General features: G+C 36.7%; 3 protein-coding genes across 6 annotated transcripts; 2 read left to right on the top strand and 1 right to left on the bottom strand.

Moving 5' to 3' along the window:
• Positions 1–889: 889 nt before the first annotated feature.
• Positions 890–1,736, top strand: LOC140781993 (protein LURP-one-related 11-like). Its single transcript, XM_073128307.1, has 3 exons — positions 890–1,141; positions 1,243–1,464; positions 1,559–1,736. Exons 1-3 carry the CDS (start codon positions 890–892, stop codon positions 1,691–1,693), a joined length of 609 nt encoding a protein of 202 aa, XP_072984408.1. The 3' UTR covers positions 1,694–1,736.
• A 1,665-nt stretch (positions 1,737–3,401) lies between these two features.
• LOC140781061 (protein LURP-one-related 11-like) lies at positions 3,402–4,188 on the top strand. Its single transcript, XM_073126844.1, has 2 exons — positions 3,402–3,666; positions 3,748–4,188. Exons 1-2 carry the CDS (start codon positions 3,475–3,477, stop codon positions 4,105–4,107), a joined length of 552 nt encoding a protein of 183 aa, XP_072982945.1. The 5' UTR covers positions 3,402–3,474; the 3' UTR covers positions 4,108–4,188.
• An 827-nt stretch (positions 4,189–5,015) lies between these two features.
• Positions 5,016–17,419, bottom strand: LOC140781060 (uncharacterized). 4 transcript variants are annotated; one of them, XM_073126843.1, is made up of 28 exons: positions 17,180–17,419; positions 16,896–17,067; positions 16,656–16,783; positions 15,005–15,121; positions 14,733–14,879; positions 14,179–14,386; positions 13,739–13,934; positions 12,282–12,403; positions 12,096–12,187; positions 11,889–11,925; positions 11,493–11,553; positions 11,209–11,357; positions 10,989–11,059; positions 10,740–10,913; positions 10,581–10,649; positions 10,224–10,328; positions 10,047–10,136; positions 8,783–8,858; positions 8,596–8,695; positions 8,436–8,505; positions 8,050–8,229; positions 7,673–7,795; positions 7,516–7,599; positions 7,184–7,368; positions 6,921–7,059; positions 6,767–6,826; positions 5,630–5,734; positions 5,016–5,458 (listed from the first exon to the last, which is right to left on the bottom strand). In XM_073126843.1, the coding sequence occupies exons 1-28, from the start codon at positions 17,279–17,281 to the stop codon at positions 5,345–5,347; spliced, it is 3,276 nt and encodes a 1,091-aa protein (XP_072982944.1). In that variant the 5' UTR covers positions 17,282–17,419; the 3' UTR covers positions 5,016–5,344. The 4 variants fall into 4 exon arrangements, with proteins under 4 accessions (XP_072982944.1, XP_072982941.1, XP_072982942.1 ...); XM_073126840.1 differs by having other exon boundaries at positions 10,224–10,325; positions 17,180–17,418; XM_073126841.1 differs by having other exon boundaries at positions 11,260–11,357; positions 17,180–17,418.

Raw genomic sequence — 17,419 nt, 5'->3', positions numbered from 1 at the left:
AAGTAAGTAAAATTGAATACCTTACAATCTCTTCAATATTGAATGGCGAAGAAAGTAGAATAATATCCTTGTCATCAGCAGCTAGGGAAACGTGAAAAATGATATCTGAAAAGCAACAGGAAAAGGGAGAGAAGCAACTCCAAGTCATTCTCGCAAAGTCGTCAACAACTCTAGCTCTGAACAAATTCTTAGCTACTCTTGGTAGTGACTCCTAAATAGTCATCATTATTGAACCAGATAGATAAGCATGGAAGGATGAACATATGAGCATTTTTGTCATCAAGCTTTCTATTCAATTAGGTGAAAAGACTATTAATCAAGTGCATATATTCCTCTCATTGGCCTGGAAGTCACTCTAATTTATTGTGTTTTTGCTATGTGTCGCTTTGACAGCATTTGGGTGGCTTATTTATATCATTAAAGGGTTCTATTAAGTCATCAGCAATTACTTTAATTTGTTTCCATCTAATCTGGTTTATTGCACCTAGTTTAATACTATTTTCACAGTAAATTAGGCCTAGAATTTAAAGAATGTGCATCACCTGGAAAAATTTGTTGTCCTATGTAAGAGATTTAGCTGTCAATTTCAAGGATGCTGTATGAGAACAGGGAAAGTGAATAAAGGGCTAAGAAGATAAGTTTGCCTACATGATGAATTATGTGACATTTTTGTGTTTAAATATCTGAAAATATCTTAACTGAGTTGGAAAAGTTTTCTTTCTTTCTTTCTTTTTTTCGAAAATTATTCAGATTAAATTAGGAGTAACTCTGAGGTTACTGTAACTTTAACTCCTTTGCTCTCCTATCTCTACCTAACAAACTATACATATATATATATACAGACACTTGCATAACATTGCGTAATGAAGCAACTTGCTCTACTCCTCTAATGGCGAAAGTATATCCTTCTTCTTCCTCTTTAGCTGCAATACCTTCTATTCCTTCTTCATGTCACTTGAGCTCAGAGAAGGAAGTTTTTACTCTATGGATGAAGTCGCTCGTCTTGCATAGCAATGGTTGCACTGTCTATAACTCATACGGCCAAATCATTTTCCGCGTCGATAACTACGATTGCAAGTGCAGTCGGAAGGTCTATCTCATGGATTCTGGTGGCAAGGCATTGTTCAAGATACTAAAGAAGGTAAGCTGTGTCTTAAAGTAGTAGTACAGTTATCTGAAACAGCTTAATTGTAAAAGTTTTACCTGAATCATTTCAACTTTTTGTTGTTGTTGTTGTTGCAGAAACTTGTGTCTGGAAGATGGGAGGGATATAGATGGAATGGCCAACATCAAGAGCCAAAGCCATGGTTCAAGGTCAAGCAATCTAGAATTTTCAGATGTGACCATGCATCCTGTGAATTTTTCAGTGACAGTGGCCATATCATCTGTTACAAGCTGCAAGGGTCTGCCAAGAAATCATCTTACAAGATTGTCGACAACTCCTGCGGTCTCGTCGTCGCAGAGGTAAAAAGAAACCATGAATCTTTTGACATCAAGGATATGCTGTTTGTGTTAATGGACTCATTTAAATCGTGCTTGCTGCACTGTTCTTGGACAGGTAAAGAGGAAGCAGACATCCTCAGGGGTTCTACTGGGAGATGATGTCTTCAGCCTGGTAGTAGAACCTAATGTTGACCACGCACTTATCATGGGACTAGTAGTTGTATCAGGGCTAATGAATCACAGCATGTGAAGCATGAGAAGAATTCATCATCATAAGATAATTTCTGAAGTCATGTAGATAGTACTACTTATCTCTGGACCCTTTTGAGTAGAAACCTTCAAGAGTTTTCGTTTCTTTTTTATTTTTCCTTTGCTTGGAGGAACAAATGCAGAATAACTTTTTGGTAGAACTTGTAACTTGTTGTATGAAGACCAAAGGGTTAATATTTCTTATTAGGCTTCTTCTTGTGCTTGTTTTGGCAAAAGCAACAGTAACTTGTGCATGTGGTGTTTAAATGTAAAAGAGAGAGGTTGAAGTGCAAATACAAAATTTCCTACAGGAAAAAGAGAAAAAGGTGAAGTTAATCATAAGAAATTTCTTAATGAACATGAGAAAATTTTCATTACATAAAAAATTAAAAAAATTAAAAAAAATGTCTACTAGGAAAATGAGAGAAAATTCAAAAATTCTATGTTAAAATTAGTTGTTGTTGGTCACCTACTAACTCTGCCTCGTGACCAAGAAGGTCATAGGACCGACTCTAACCCTAAATAATTATTGTAGAGAAAATTATTTGGTAGCCGGTTTAGAGCATGTCTCGGCGGCATTTAGTTCGAAGCAATTATTCGATGGTACAAATAGCTTGAAGCCTAGATTATACAACTTATTATATTGGCTAAAGCTTAGTGGGGTTTAAGTGTCTCTGTATCTAGAGAGAGTTGATTATTTATTCAGCCTATATATAGCCTTAGAGCTCATAAATAATAAAAAAAAATAGTTGTTGTTAGTCTTGTTCCTAATGAACTTGATCAAGTCTAATTCCACGTACTCACTAGTTAATTCTGGGACGCTTTACACATCATTAAGGGAATCTAATTATCATAATGATCACATGAGGATTAGATAAATTGAAGGGTTCTTCCTAGACAAAGAGTGTTGGTTCCTCTGATTGGATTTCCTTGCATGCTGATCCAGATTAATCAACTATAAAGAGTGTCATTAAAGAAACACTTTCAACCATTGATTCAATAATTTCCATTGCTTTAACCCTTATGCTTCTATCCTAAGATAAAGAAATATACGTCCAGATAAATCCCAATCAGAAGAGTTCAAATTCCATCAAGAATCCTATGAAGTGGTCCCTTGAATACAAATATGGTCGAATATGATCTTAATTATTCTATTCTATTGACCCACATTTAGCAGCAGCATTAGCAAAGAAATTTACTTAAAAAATCACAATCATCAAGAGGATTGATAGAGACTTGATGCACTTAGAAGTACACCACATGATACGGCCTGCAGAAAGAAGAAGTTGGACATAGCATTCAATCAAAAAAAAATTACCTCTAAAGTTCAAAACTTAATTATAAGTATGATATTTTACTTCAATCAAACACAACCTATTCATTCACGCATAAGTTATAGATATACCAAGTTCACAGAAGGCTATTAATACTAAATCCATGACATAAACGTGTGCATATAAACCGGAACAGCTATAAAGAAAAACAAATAATAGCGAGAGTATTTTATTATCCCTTGTGAGGCATCTCCTCAATAATGTAACTCTTTATTATTTGTTATATTAGAAAAAAAAAATATATATATATATATATATTAAGATAGCATGTAGGCTAGTTCATATGGAGTATTCACACAAGCGACACGTAATCCTACGCGATTCAACCACGGATATAAAAGGAGAAGAGCACAACCCTCATGAAGCAAATTCTAGTTGCCTCAAATGGCTAAGATCCATCCTCTCTTCTTCTTCTTCTTCTTCTTCTTCTTCTTCTTCTTCTTCTTATATGAGCCTCGTAACAACAAGAGAAATCTACACAGTATGGATGAAATCATTGGTTTTCAATAGTAATGGCTGCACCATCTACGATTCTGATGGTCGAATCGCTTATCGTGTCGATAACTACGATTGCAAGTGTAGCGACGAAGTCTACTTCATGGATCATAGTGGCAAAACACTGCTCAAAGTACTTCGAAAGGTATGAGGAATACATCAATTCTATTGCAAACTAAGTGATGAACTATGTAGCTAATTAGCTTCTTCTCAACTACTTGTGCAGAAGTTTAGATTGTTTCGAAGATGGGAAGGTTTTCGATACAATAGTGCAAAGATTGAAGAGGAGAAGCCATGGTTTAGAGTCGAGAAATCTTGTAGAATCCCAAGGACAGGCCATTCTAGTGAAATCACAGTTGAAGCTGGGTGTGGGAAATGCTACAAGATTGTTAGATGGGCAAACAAGTTGGAGTACAGGATTGAAGACAAGGATGGAAGAATTGTAGCAGAGATAAAGAGGAAGCAAACAGCATCCGGGATTGCACTCGGAGAAGATGTTTTAACCCTTGTTCTGGAACCCAATGTGGACCATTTGCTCATCATGGGTTTGGTGGTTGTGTGTGGCCTTATCAACCATATCATGTGAAAGCTTGCATGTCCTTTTCCTTTTGGCTTTTGTGAGTGTGTTCTATAAATATTCTTGGCAAATGAACAGATTTTTTTTCTCAAGATATTAAGGTGGTTGTCTTCTTTAGATTCCTATTCCGAGGTGGGTGTGGAGACAAATCTATCACCACTAGATAGATTGGGAGGATTCTTGGATGCCCAAGGGGTGTTTGTGAAAAGGCCCACACGAGGATTAAGAAGAGTTGTATAATGTCAATGACATGATTTGACTGCGTCCAGGTTGTTGCATCAAATTTGGAAAAGAGGACAAGTAGCGGTGATAAATCATTTGAAATCATGCGAAAAAGGTGATTTTAATTAACTCTTAATAAACTCTATCTCCACTCATTAATCTTCCTACCAAATTCTTCAATCCCTCATCCCATCATTAACTACAAATAATAATAATAATAATAATAATAATAAGGTCTCTCGGTAAGACTGAAAGAGAGGAGTATATTTAAATGCTATCAAACTACGAGGACGGGTATGTAAAATTTAAAATGTTGGAATGATATATGTCAAAAGGCATAACATAGTAATATGTGTATAAAATAATAAACTGCAAAAAGTTTAGAATTAGATAGCAATAATCAGCAAAGCATCAAGTAAAAAGTTACACAAGAGATCAAACAAGCAGAGCTATGTAAAGAAAGTCTGCACAAAATATAAATTTGATCAGAAGAATATAAGATCATAACACCTTGAGCAAAGTCAAACTAAAACTAACAAAGCATTAATCTTTCAGTTAACTATAAATTTGATCTTGGACGTGTAAAGGATAAGCAACCAAGCCACTGGACATCCTAACCATCCTGTCCTCTGTCCAATAAAATCATGCAGCAATGTGAATTCCATAACAGGTAGAAATCTAAAGAAGGATAGCAGTTTAACAAAACGAAATGTATGATCAGTTGAACAAATTGTAGCCACAATCCAACTTCAAATACACTTCTTCCCTGTCTCCTTCCAGCGTTGTTTCACCTTGGGGAGAGAGCACTGTGTATTTACATGCTAATAGGCCTCCAGGAAGAGTGCCAAATTATGAAATAAATACGAAATTATCTATTAAAAACAAAGTTCTGCAGTTAACATGACAATTGACTCAACATGTATATCTTACATGAAAAACCCCAAAAGGGAGTAACCTATATTGATTGTCGATCTTCCCGCAAATTTGCCAAGGGGCTCTGAAAGCTGTACAAAAAAGATATATGCTACATGAAGTAGCTGAGTGCTTTTTTCTTCCTGGATCCACCTTCCCCATATAGCTCATTCCACTGGAGAAGCTCACCCATATTTGAGGAATCGGATGATACACTAGCACACACCTAGTTATGATAAACATGTTGAAATCAGCATCTCTCCTTGGGAATAAGGTTGCCATCTCAATGAAACATCAGTTTGCTCAAAGAGCACCAAGCTTACACAGACTTAAATGGAAGAAATTAGACAGAAAGGAGCATAGCAGAAATTTCGGTTTTGCAGCTATGAAAATCTACCTGTTCATGTGCATATCGCAAGTCATCCATGCTTAGTGACCGAATGTCCTCGCTACCACGCAGAGGAGGTAAAGATCTACCTTCTGCAAGTGCTAAAATTCTCTCCTGCAAATAGACCAATGAACCAAGTTAACTGATGATGGTCAACAGAAGTACACAGCATCACTTGACCGATTAAGAATAAGTTCCAACCATGTCTCTTAAGACTTTAGTGTTTCATATGTTAGCGATTTATAGAAAATTCTAGCAAAATTCCTTAAGAGCCTAAATAATCTAAGATCCTTCCCATGAATTGAAGATAAATATGAAAAATAACATGGTTTAATATTCGACCTGCTAGAGATTATTTTGCATTTATTCTCTATTGCCCTATCCTCTAATTAACTCGCTCTATTCCTCGCTGTGCACACTGTTTGTGAAAAGGTCTTCAGCTGCAAGTGACCAAAACCCAATGTTTTTCAACACTAAGAGATAAATGTGTGTGTCAGCACCAAAGAGGAATAGCTTTTGATGACCATATACGAGCTAATATTCTTGGCACAAGGTGAGGCTCACAATCCCAATGACAATAAGATTTTTTTTTTAAAAAAAAATTCTCCGAGCCCCTCAAACATCTTCATTCCTTCCTGGTGCCCATAGTCCCTCCCCCTATCCTCTACACCCTTCCTCATTTATCCCATGCATTGGTAGTCCCCATCCTAGCAATCTGTCTAATCTATAGAAACAAAGATAGTAGCATCTTGGCAATTGGATGGTCCGATCTATAAATAGAAAGATTAGATTAGATCATATCAAATTGTGTGTGGGTAATATTGGAATCAAGCACTAAAGTGCCAGCCAAAGGTCAAAAGGTTAGACTATATCTTCGTATCAGAAGTAAAATATGAGAACCGGACAAGTTGCTAATCAGCCATTTTGCCCTTATACTACTTACTTTACCCTGAAGCCAACTATTTTTTATTTTTTATTTTACTAATAAAGTAGATGAGATAAAGCCTGAATGTTGGTCTCAGATTTAGCATTTCAAGATCAAGCTCAAATCTACACTCCCAAATGTAACTTCCTCAAAAGGCCACCCAACAAGAACAACACATTTAGTTCGTAATCAAGAAGTTCAAGTTGACAAGGTACTAATACCTTCTTCTCCTTCTCCAATATTTCTCTGATGGGACGGTGTGCAGCAGTAACACAAAGATTCTGCACACGGATGGCAGAAATCCAAATGCAAATTTGCAGTCATTGATAAAGCATCATTTAACAACTACCAACAAGAAAACAAAACTAAGCAAACCTTTAGGTCGCTTCCTGAATATCCATCCGTCATGTTTGCTATTGCTTCCAAATCTACATCGTTAGCCAAATCCTCTTTGGCCAATATTACTCTGAGAATCTTTTCCCTATTTGATGCATCTGGCAGATTCACCATCAATCTGAAGGACAAATTTAAAATAAACAAAATCTCACATACATATTCGGTGTGCAGATTTACAAGCCAGTCCCCCCTCCCCCCACCCCAAAAAAAATTTAAAAAAAATCAGATGAATGAATAGGTACCTCCGAGGAAGCCTCCTTATGACGGCCTCATCAAGATCAAATGGCCTATTGGTAGCCGCAAGCACCAATACTCGTTCTTTATCTTTTGTTCGTAACCCATCCCAATTGACCATAAATTCATTTTTCATCTTGCGCATGGCTTCATGCTCGCCTGGATTCTCACGCCTCCCCAACATACTATCGACCTGCAAAAAGGAACTCCTATCAACTGAAGCAGCTCACCTAAAGGAGGATAACATTTTGAGTACCAGGATACAAAGTACTCTGATTATATTGTAAGATAATCATTATGAACTACTTGCTTAAGATGATATCAACAGCTATTAACTAACCTCATCAACGAAAACAACGCTAGGAGCAATTTTACTCGCTAATGAAAAGACTGCCTTGACATATTTTTCCCCTTCACCAAACCACTGTTTAATTCAAGGCTTAGATCAGGAAAAAGAGGGAACAGAAAAGGAAAAGTGAGTGAGAGAGAAAGAGAACCTTCGATGTAATGCTCGACATTGATATATTGATAAAATTTGCACCTGCCTCTGTTGCAACAGCTTTGGCAAGCATCGTTTTTCCTGTACCAGGAGGACCAAAGAGCAATATTCCCTTGCAAGGCTGAAGACCAAAATAAATCAAATATATAAAGACCAAAATAAATCAAATATATAAAGTCCAAAAACTTAAGCAAAGCACTACAATTGTCAACTTGCATGACATAAACCATATTGAAATTACAGGAGGACTAATATACTAGTATCTATGAGTTTTGCCTTCTTTAGAACTTCAAAACATGATTGATCATAAGAAATACAACATGCACATGCCTAAAAAGGATTTCTTCCCTCTGACAAAGGATAAACGGTGTGTACCTTTGTTAATTGTCCTTTACAGAACAATTCAGGCCTTTGCAACGGAAGCATCACCAACTCCTTTAATGTTTCCTTGACATTTTCTAAAGCTCCTATGTCAGTAAAAGTAACCCCAATCTCATTTGGAGGAATGACATCAGCAAGAAGCCGCTTCTCAAATTCATTCTCAGTAACCACATCCTACAAATGGTGAGAAAAGAATCAATTAATGGTTTGAGATGAGTAGCAAAGAAATAAAAAAGTTGGAATTACAACATCCATAGGAAAATATTCTACTAGCATGTGTAACTTGCAATAGAAGTAAAACCACTTATATAGATACACAATCACTTAAACATCCTGATTATTACAGCATATTCGTCAGCATAAGAGATTGTGCATATCACCTTGAGCGACTTTTTTGTACTCTTAGCATCATTATGGATGTTTTTTAAGATGTCAAGCCCGTGTCTAATGCTGCAATGGCCATCAACACTAGCATTAGCATTCAAGGAAATGGAGCAGCCAAAAGTTTCTAGAAGAAAATGTGAAAGCAGCTAGGGCAACCTTTCACTAGAAAGGACAAGCTTAGTGTCCTTTGCTGGAGCCTGAATTTCACCTTTCTTGAGATGATGACTGAAAGCAAAACCAACAACTTTGTCCACACCTAAAAATCAACCCAAGATCAGAAAAGAGATAGTACTAAGCAGAATAATCAAGAGGAATTCCAAACACAGCTAAGGAATATACTCACTTTCATTTGTAAGTGTTTGATCTTTAATGCATATATTCTCAAGATCACCGCACTCCAAACCAACGCGGTTCAGAAACTGAAAAACATATAGTGCAGATATTAACAAAGTTGCAGACATTCAATTTCTAAAAATTAGCAATTACAAAATTGATGGAAAACCAACAGAAAAGTGTAATACATATACGGTAACATCTCTAATATCATATAATCACAAAAAAACATTTAGTAATCTACTCTACTTAATTGTGTGGAGGCATGAACGGAGAGAACCAAACGCCATGCTTTTATCAAGCTCAAGTGGCAGGTACAGATAAACTTCTATCAAAAAGCACGCCTACACCTTATAGGGGAAAACTGATGGAAGGGCTAATGCATTTGTTCAATCTATAACAGTTCTTCAGTATTATACAATATACAGTAAGTGTGTTAAATTCCTGATTGATAAAGCATGTAGTGTCCTAAACTACTAAGTCTCACTGAAGGAAGCAGCACAACAACAATAACAACAGATAAATCTTCAGCTCGGGTTACTTTCATTGAGCTATATGGACCTTTTCCTCTATTCAGCACACAATGCTGCAACATTCTACATCAAACAAGTTATATCATCTATTTTTTAACTACTTCCTGCAGGTTAGTTCTAGTCCTTTCTATTAAAAATATCTTAAAGTTGAATCATTGAAATGGGAGCCAAAATGTCAGGATAATGAGATTTGGTGATTTGCATAAGAAAAGAAAAATCAAGTACTAGTTTAATGCTGCATTACATGGGATTGAAAGATCTAGAGGTTCTTGTAAACTGAAACAATCTTAAGGTCAAAAGAGTTCCTTGACAGAAGAGATTTGTGCTTCTAAACTACATATATGTATATATATATATATACAAACATGTGCATAAACAATAAGTTATAAACAGTGGAGCACACTTAAGATGATGCACAAGATTAGCACTCAAGCTTCAGCCAAGCCAGTGATATCATATAGGATGGGCATGGCAAGCAATTCTGCAGTCATATTGCACAAACATAAAACACTAGAAAGCACCCAAAAGAATAGCAAATTTCACCTTAAGTGTTGAAGGATAGGTGAAAAAAAAAATGTATATATACATATATATATATATATATATATATATAGAGAGAGAGAGAGAGAGAGAGAGAGAGAGAGAGAGAGAGATAACAAATATCCATCTAAAGATACTTCTTTCCCAAGTAAGAACCAGATTATCAGGTTTATTTTGATCATACAGAATATCACAACTTACAGAACGCAAGTTCAGAATGTTGGATTTTGCTTTAATGGTTTCAACATCACGATCCAAAAGTTGTTTCCAGTCTGAAAGTTGGGCCTCATCCTGTAATACTAAATCACAATTTATATTTTATACAAGCACAAATGTCATATAGGTATACTTACCATGCTGCATATGCCAAGGACTTACCTGTGGTAGTTGAATAGTAACTTTATTCGGAAATAGTTTAGTCAGTTGCTTCATTGTCTTGTGAGTTTCTTTACTTCTTTCATGCAGCCTGCTAAAGTTATCCTGCTTCACCATATATTTATAAATTATAACTTTACTTCAGGAAACAAGGAAAGTGATGTATGGAGGACATATAAATCAAAATTAATTGACCGGATAACACTACTGTCAAATATGGTGGGAAACTAAGAAGAATCATGGATTACCGATAAATCATTCCTTGAACAAGATGAAAAGAACCTAGTTCATGTCAAACAAACACAAACAACTTGCCAATGAAAAAGATTCATTTGTTCTTGTTGGAAAACTAGAGATTACCTGGAAAGCAAAGTCAAGTAGAGCTTGGTTGCACCCAAATTTTGTAAGAAAGAGACTGCCAGGATGTGACTGCAGATAGAATACAGATGAAAAATTATCCAATTTCTACAAACAACAAACAAAAGTTTAAATGAAAATAACAGAAGTCCTGAATGTTACCTTCTCTTTGCGATTGTCTGCCTGGGTATGGGAGCCAATGACAAAAGTGCCTGCTGGAATACATTCAAGCTTACCCTTCATAGTTTGATATGAATCTGTTGTGCCAGCCAAACATTTTTCTATGTCCTTCAGAAAGAGTACTAAAGGACCATGTTTGCTCTCTTCAGAGACAACCTGAGTAACAAGTTTGGTAAGTAATAATGACAGAAACCGAAGACCGATATACATGTGAAGAAACAACAGACCAACCTCAAGTAGTTCACTGAAGGCAAGTTTTTCGGTATCTTCCCATCCAGGAATGTCGGGATGAAGAGAATCCACTGATCAGAGATAAAAAAGAAAAGGAAAGAAGGAGGTCAACAAGATCAGTAATGGAGAAGAAAAATTATAAAACCAGAAAGAAGAACATAGCTCTTCTTATTTTCTCCAGGAAAATTTTGAGAAAGGTATGGATGGATAAGAGAGTCACCAGAACAAAAGAAACCATGATCTTCCTCACAAAGACCTCCAAGATCAGTACCTTCAGAAATCTGCTTATCAAATCTAACTCCAACCTTCGAGGAGCCATTTTCTTCAAAAGCAAGGAGTACTTTCCCCTTATAACCATAACTTGGACCTCTGTAAATCACCAAAGCAAGACATTAGATAGCATTAGGAAAAACAATTAACTTAACAAAGTCACAAGATCCTGTAGAACATAGACAAATAAAGGATAATCATATTAGAAAATTAGCAATATTGGTTAGGTCATACCTCTGACCCTGAAGTGAAATTCCTGCTGACTGTAGAGGATCAACATATCTTACCTTGTCACCTAATTAACCAAGCACTAGATCAATAAAATGCATCATGAAATTTTACTAGCAAAAGAGAGCACAGAGGCACAAGAGAGCACAAGCAAAAGACTTCAGTAAGAAAATGCTGAGATATATTTTATGGAGACATAAAATCTCTTCTTTAAAGAGGCAGGCATTTGAGTATATGTTGATAGTCCTTATTCTGCATTCAAAGGTGAAAGCGGGATAAAGTATGTAGATGTCTCCACAATTTACACAGCATCCATAAAAGAAGATGGTCTTTTAATTTGTGAAAAATGAGGTAGTGCAGGCCCTTCATTACAAAAGAGACATAATTTATCTTTCCACATACCTTCTTTGTAGGGCTCAGACTCCTTTGAAGGTTGTCCCTAAAACATTGTCAAGAAGAATATGATTGTGAATTTGACTTCAGTTATATCTTTAAATCAGCATTCCAAACAAGCAAAACAATCTAAAATGATGCATCATTGCATACTAGAGTAGTCGTATAGCAGAAAAAACACCAACTTAAACCAGTAATCAAGGGAAAAAAGCATACACCCGGTAGCAGGAGGGAATCTATTATAAGCAATCTAGCACCAAAGTGCTTTGCAAGTGCCTTCACCAAAGTTTCCTGATAGATTTCAGATCCTATAAAAATGTTAGCAGAAGTAAATTTGTCATCAGGTCGCATTCAAAATGGGATGAACATAATAGCATTAAATTAGAAAAACAAAGTAGATACCTGCTGGACCAGATAATAGCACACGATGGCTTAAAGATGAAATGTCTTTGGTAAATTTAAGAGATTCCTTGCATTTCAGGTGAACAAATGCACATGATAAAAGCACATTTTTTGTACTTTCACTGGATAGGAGACAAAATGTTAAAGAAGATTGATGCATCAGAAAAATTTTATGCTCCAACTTAGAGAAATCTAGTGCAATGGAAATACAGTTCTAGGAAAATAAGCAATATAGCAGAACACGTATACCGAAACATCAATGACAAGGATAAAAAGAGCAGAGACATATCACAATTATATTAGTCTAAACTCTAAAATACACTTTTAAAGTGAGAATGATATTCCGATTTCATGGAACAAAATGAAACAATGCAAGCTACCATATATTTTGGGCAATTATGAAATTAGCAGAACAATCAATTCTCATCCTAAGAACAAATAAGTCCATGTGTTTGTGGTTTTGTGCCTGCATTAACCACTAATCATACTGCAGATGGAAGTGATTGCATGTAGACATGCAAGTCACCTAGAGAACAGCCTAGCTTTCAATACATGCAATGTAAACCAAGCAATATGTGCATAATGGCAGCCAAAAACATTATTTAAGACAAAATCCTGCTAACAAACTTGGAAAATTGCCCAGAGCAAACCTTTTAACACAAAATCCTGCTAGAAGAACTTTCGAAATTAACCAGAAAATATTTTGACTTAAAACAAAAATAACTTATAATATAGAATTACAACAATGGCCCGTCAGCTTTGTGCAATTGAACTCATAAAGTACAAATATGTCTCATGCGAAAGCATAATGCAACGGAAGCTTATACAATCAAAAATTTTGACATCATCCTAGCACTAGAATAGCTTCAATTGACAGTCTTATCATACATATCCGAATACCTAACTGAAATAAGGCTATGTATGGCAAATTTGACTGATCCAACTCTAGCACCTACAAAAGGACAAATAGACAATATGTAACTGTCTGATTTGCGTCAAACTACCACAGCAATGACATCAGTAATAAGTGATCACAGAAAATCAAAAAAGAAAAATGCTAAGAAACCTCTTAACTGATCTGATCCTTAATCTCTGTCGCTCCCTTTCAAAGTAACATTGGTTAGTGGGTTTAAACTTTAAAGGGTCTAATGGAGTTAATTGGTTGAGTCAACTTTAGTCATGCACATTGAATGTTAAGATTAAGTTTGCATTCATATATCTGACATAAGGTAACTAGGTAAATTTCCAATGCAAGGTTAACTCTAACCCCCGGTCAGGGTCTGTCTGCTAAAGCACCGGTGTGGTTGCTTTACAGAATCTAATGATGCAGATTCAAACCATAAGAAAGCGAAAATGTAAAGTGTTATTTACAAAATCTAATGATGCAGGTTCGAACCATAAGAAAGTGAAAATGTAAAGTGTTATTTGCGGAGTTCCATTTAAAATAAAAGCCATACCTCAGATAATAAGGAAAACTATCAAAAGAAACTTGGGTGTCACTGGGATCAACAATAGCCTGTTTTAGACCATCCTTAAAGGCTTGACATCTAACAGAGGATGAAGTTGCTGGGCAGTCAAAATAGTCAGGGGATTGCATCTGATCTTCTAACATATGGTAAGCATTCCCAGCCAACTCTAGGTCAGTTGAAGGTCCTGCAAACATCACAAGGCAACTCAAAATCATAATTTTACAAGTCATATTCTAAGGTAAGCAACTAAAAAACTGTTTATTAAGTGAAAACTTTCTTCTACATAACTAATAAAACCAGTGCCAGAAGAACCCAAGCTAGCATCATTTCAGTTACTACACTTTCTGGTGATCGATTGTCCACTCTGGATTAGAGCTCCCTAATGCACCTTACTAAAAGGAAGGAAAGTTCTTGTTGGGTAATCTTACCATTAGGTGCCTGAGGAGGAAGAGCTGAACGATCTTTTCTAAAAGTTGACAAAGATGCCAGTATTGATGCTCCAGCAGTGGCTGAATTGTCTCCAGATCTGGCCTCAAAATGTAATCCTTTGGGAGGGGCATGCTGTCCCTCCAGGATATTGCATGGAGAAGACAAAGCAGCTTTACTCGATTTTTCCTCAGGAAGTTGCTGAAAAATCTAATCGACATATCAAGGAGTTCAATTACCAATGAATTAATAGGCATACAATATTTATCCTCCTTATCCAAAATATAGATAACCCGAACCCCTCAAATTATCTGGGGCCAGCTGCTTCATAGTTCATAATCATGTAAACTCAAAATCTAACGCAAACAGCTCATCAAATTTATATGACCTTATAATTTGACACGCCATGAAAAGGGAAGAAAGGACCATCTGTTAGAAGGGAGAGACGCAGAGACATTTGACTCATAAAATAGCACACCAAAAAAGCCTAAAATTTTTCAAAATCACAAGTGCAGAGGAAATGCAAGACACTAGTGCACACATTTGAGAAGGATACATAAGCATGTCTTCTTGATGAACTAAAAACAACTTCATCTCCTGCAGTCAATATAACATTAGAATTTTTCTCGACGATCTTCCCATTTACATGTACAACTCCTCTAGGGCCCAAGTTTTCAAGTAATACAACCGATGCGCCACCATTCTGTCATAGAAGGAAAAAGACAAACAACAAAAAGTTAAAAGCCAAATTGGCTTAACATTGAAATTAGTGCATGTAATTTTGTAAGGACCAAATCAGTTCTATAAAAGAAATGAATAAGATCATACCTCAGATTGGCTCAATCTACATATAGTCGTACCAACAGACGAATCGCTCAATTGCAAATCACATTTCCGACTATGACCAACAGTGAAATTAGACCCACAGATAGGAAGATGAGGATTCTAGACAAAATAAGTCATTGTTAAGATTTCATTAGGAAAATAAGAACACATTAAAAAAGGTAGACCATTTAAGAAAAATGATTACTTGGGGAGGAGGATTTATATTTCATAATTGAGAGCTAAAGATGGTAGCAGCTTCTAATGCTCTAAACCAAGCTAACTAAGACAAGCAATGTTTACTAGGCTCTTCGTCGACCATTCTTATGGCAGAACATCTTTCAATTATTGCATGGATTTTCAACAAAAACTGACAAGATAAGAAGGTAAATTAGGGGTGGGAATGGACAGGAATTTGGGTAAGATACAAGTCATGTCAAATTTGGATCAGGTTCGAAGTCCTTCAACCCAGTAAAGACCTATTTGTAATCTGGTTTAAGCAAGGAAAATTAAACAACCAATGTTATACTTTATGGATCCATACCAAACACATCAAATCAATTCAACAAAGGAGGAAAATATTGCAATAGTACTTGTTTTAATGGAAGAATATAGAAGAAAGACAAATCAAGTTATTGAATGAACGCACTATGTTTGAATAACTAATCTAGTCAAACTATCACTATTAGAGCTCTTTAAATAAGAAATAAAATCAACTTAAATATAAATTGCATTAAAGAACCAGTTACAAGTGTAACACTTATCACTGCAAATTTGACTCTTTACTAGGAAGAGAAAAAATTAGAGTTCCTACAAGAAATAGGAGAAAGAATCCATCTTTAAATCAAATTATACTCACTTCCTAATCCAATGACTGAGCTAGATCTAGCATTTAATTCCAGTTGGCATGTACATTCCTAACACTAACACTTAGGGTGACTCAAATGGAATTATGGAAGTGAGTTTACCAGATTTAAATCTAAAAGACGTAAGAGTTCACGCCTATATTAACTCGCCTGGGGCAAGAGACCTCAATTATGTTCCAATCATACACATGTGATACAAACTGGCTTGATCTCTTGAATTGACTAAGGAACACCTACACCTACATTAACTTGCCTGTGGTGAGAAATCTCAACTATGTTCCAAATCATGCACATGTGGTATAAATTGGCTTGATAGTTGATACCATCCCAATCTATCATGAATCAAGTAATGGGGTCCTCATAATTTGTGATGTAGGCCAACATGACGTTTCTTGCAATCAAATGTTTCAGTAGTGATTATAGAATCCTTGTCCACTGCTCAGAAATATTTCGAACAATGCATTTCACAATTTTTGGGTGAATCTAGAATGCGTAGAAGCATATCTTCGTATTGACCACATTATCTGCCGGAGTGTTCCATGTCTGAGTTTTACTGATACTACTTCAGTTGAGAGTTGAGACCATCATTGAGAATTACCAAAGGCATACCTTCAAGAGCAAAATCTGCAATCGGTGCTGCTTCTAGTACATCTAGGTATGAAACTTAGGAAAAGATCAAAAAATTTGACATGAAAGTATACAAATAACTGAATTCTGAACACCCATTACCGGAAAATAGTAGGTCCGCAAGAAGCCTAATAAAAAACCATAAATACTTATTCCCGACCAACCTGAGAGCACTGCGAGAGAAGCTTGCCCCATGCAACGGTAGAAGGCCGACCTTTCCCGGCCCGCTTCTTTGGAAAGTCCACTGGCTCAAGAATCTTCACGGCATGCTCCGTCTCTCCCGGCAGGCCTTCTGCAAAACCCCATAAACAAAAAAGAAAAAAAAATGCATCAAGAACTCAATAAATCTAAAATTGACACCGCCCAAGAAAATTCTCAAGCAAAAACAAGATGCTTAAACCCACCTGGAGGAGAAGAAATCCCAAGAACGGTGCTTTGCTCCAATTCCTCCACCGGCGCAGCGGCAGCCGGCTCCTCAGCCAAATTGGCAGCGGAAGCCAGATCGGAAGGAACCCCTTGAGGCTCTTGATTCGAATTCAAAGAATCCTCTCTCGGCGATGCCACCCCTGCCTCCACCTGAGGACTCCAACAATCCACCCGAAAACCCAAAATCAGAATTCCCACAAAACAATCACTACCCAGAAGCTTAAACCCCAAGACACTCCCCAAAGAGAGGGAAAGATCCGACCTTGGAGCGCTTAGACCCTCGCGGTGTGGTGGAAGAACCGGTCGGCGGCGTCGGCGGTCGCTTCGACGAAGCCGCGGCTGAGCTCCGCCGCGTCTCCACCATCTCTACGCTGTTCCCTTTCTCCTTCCTCGCGAGATAGGTTTTCGGATCGGCAGAGGAGGAAAAGGGGAGAAAGGAAGCAGAGAGAGAGAGAGAGAAAAGAGGGAGAGGAAGGTAGGAGGAATAGATTACTATATAGGC

This window comes from Typha latifolia, chromosome 2 (genome assembly GCF_019914945.1).
Source record: "Typha latifolia isolate L0001 chromosome 2, TyphaL0001v2, whole genome shotgun sequence".
Taxonomy (NCBI): Eukaryota; Viridiplantae; Streptophyta; class Magnoliopsida; order Poales; family Typhaceae; genus Typha; species Typha latifolia.
Note: the sequence above shows the minus strand (reverse complement) of the source record. Positions and strands in the feature narration are given on the sequence as shown.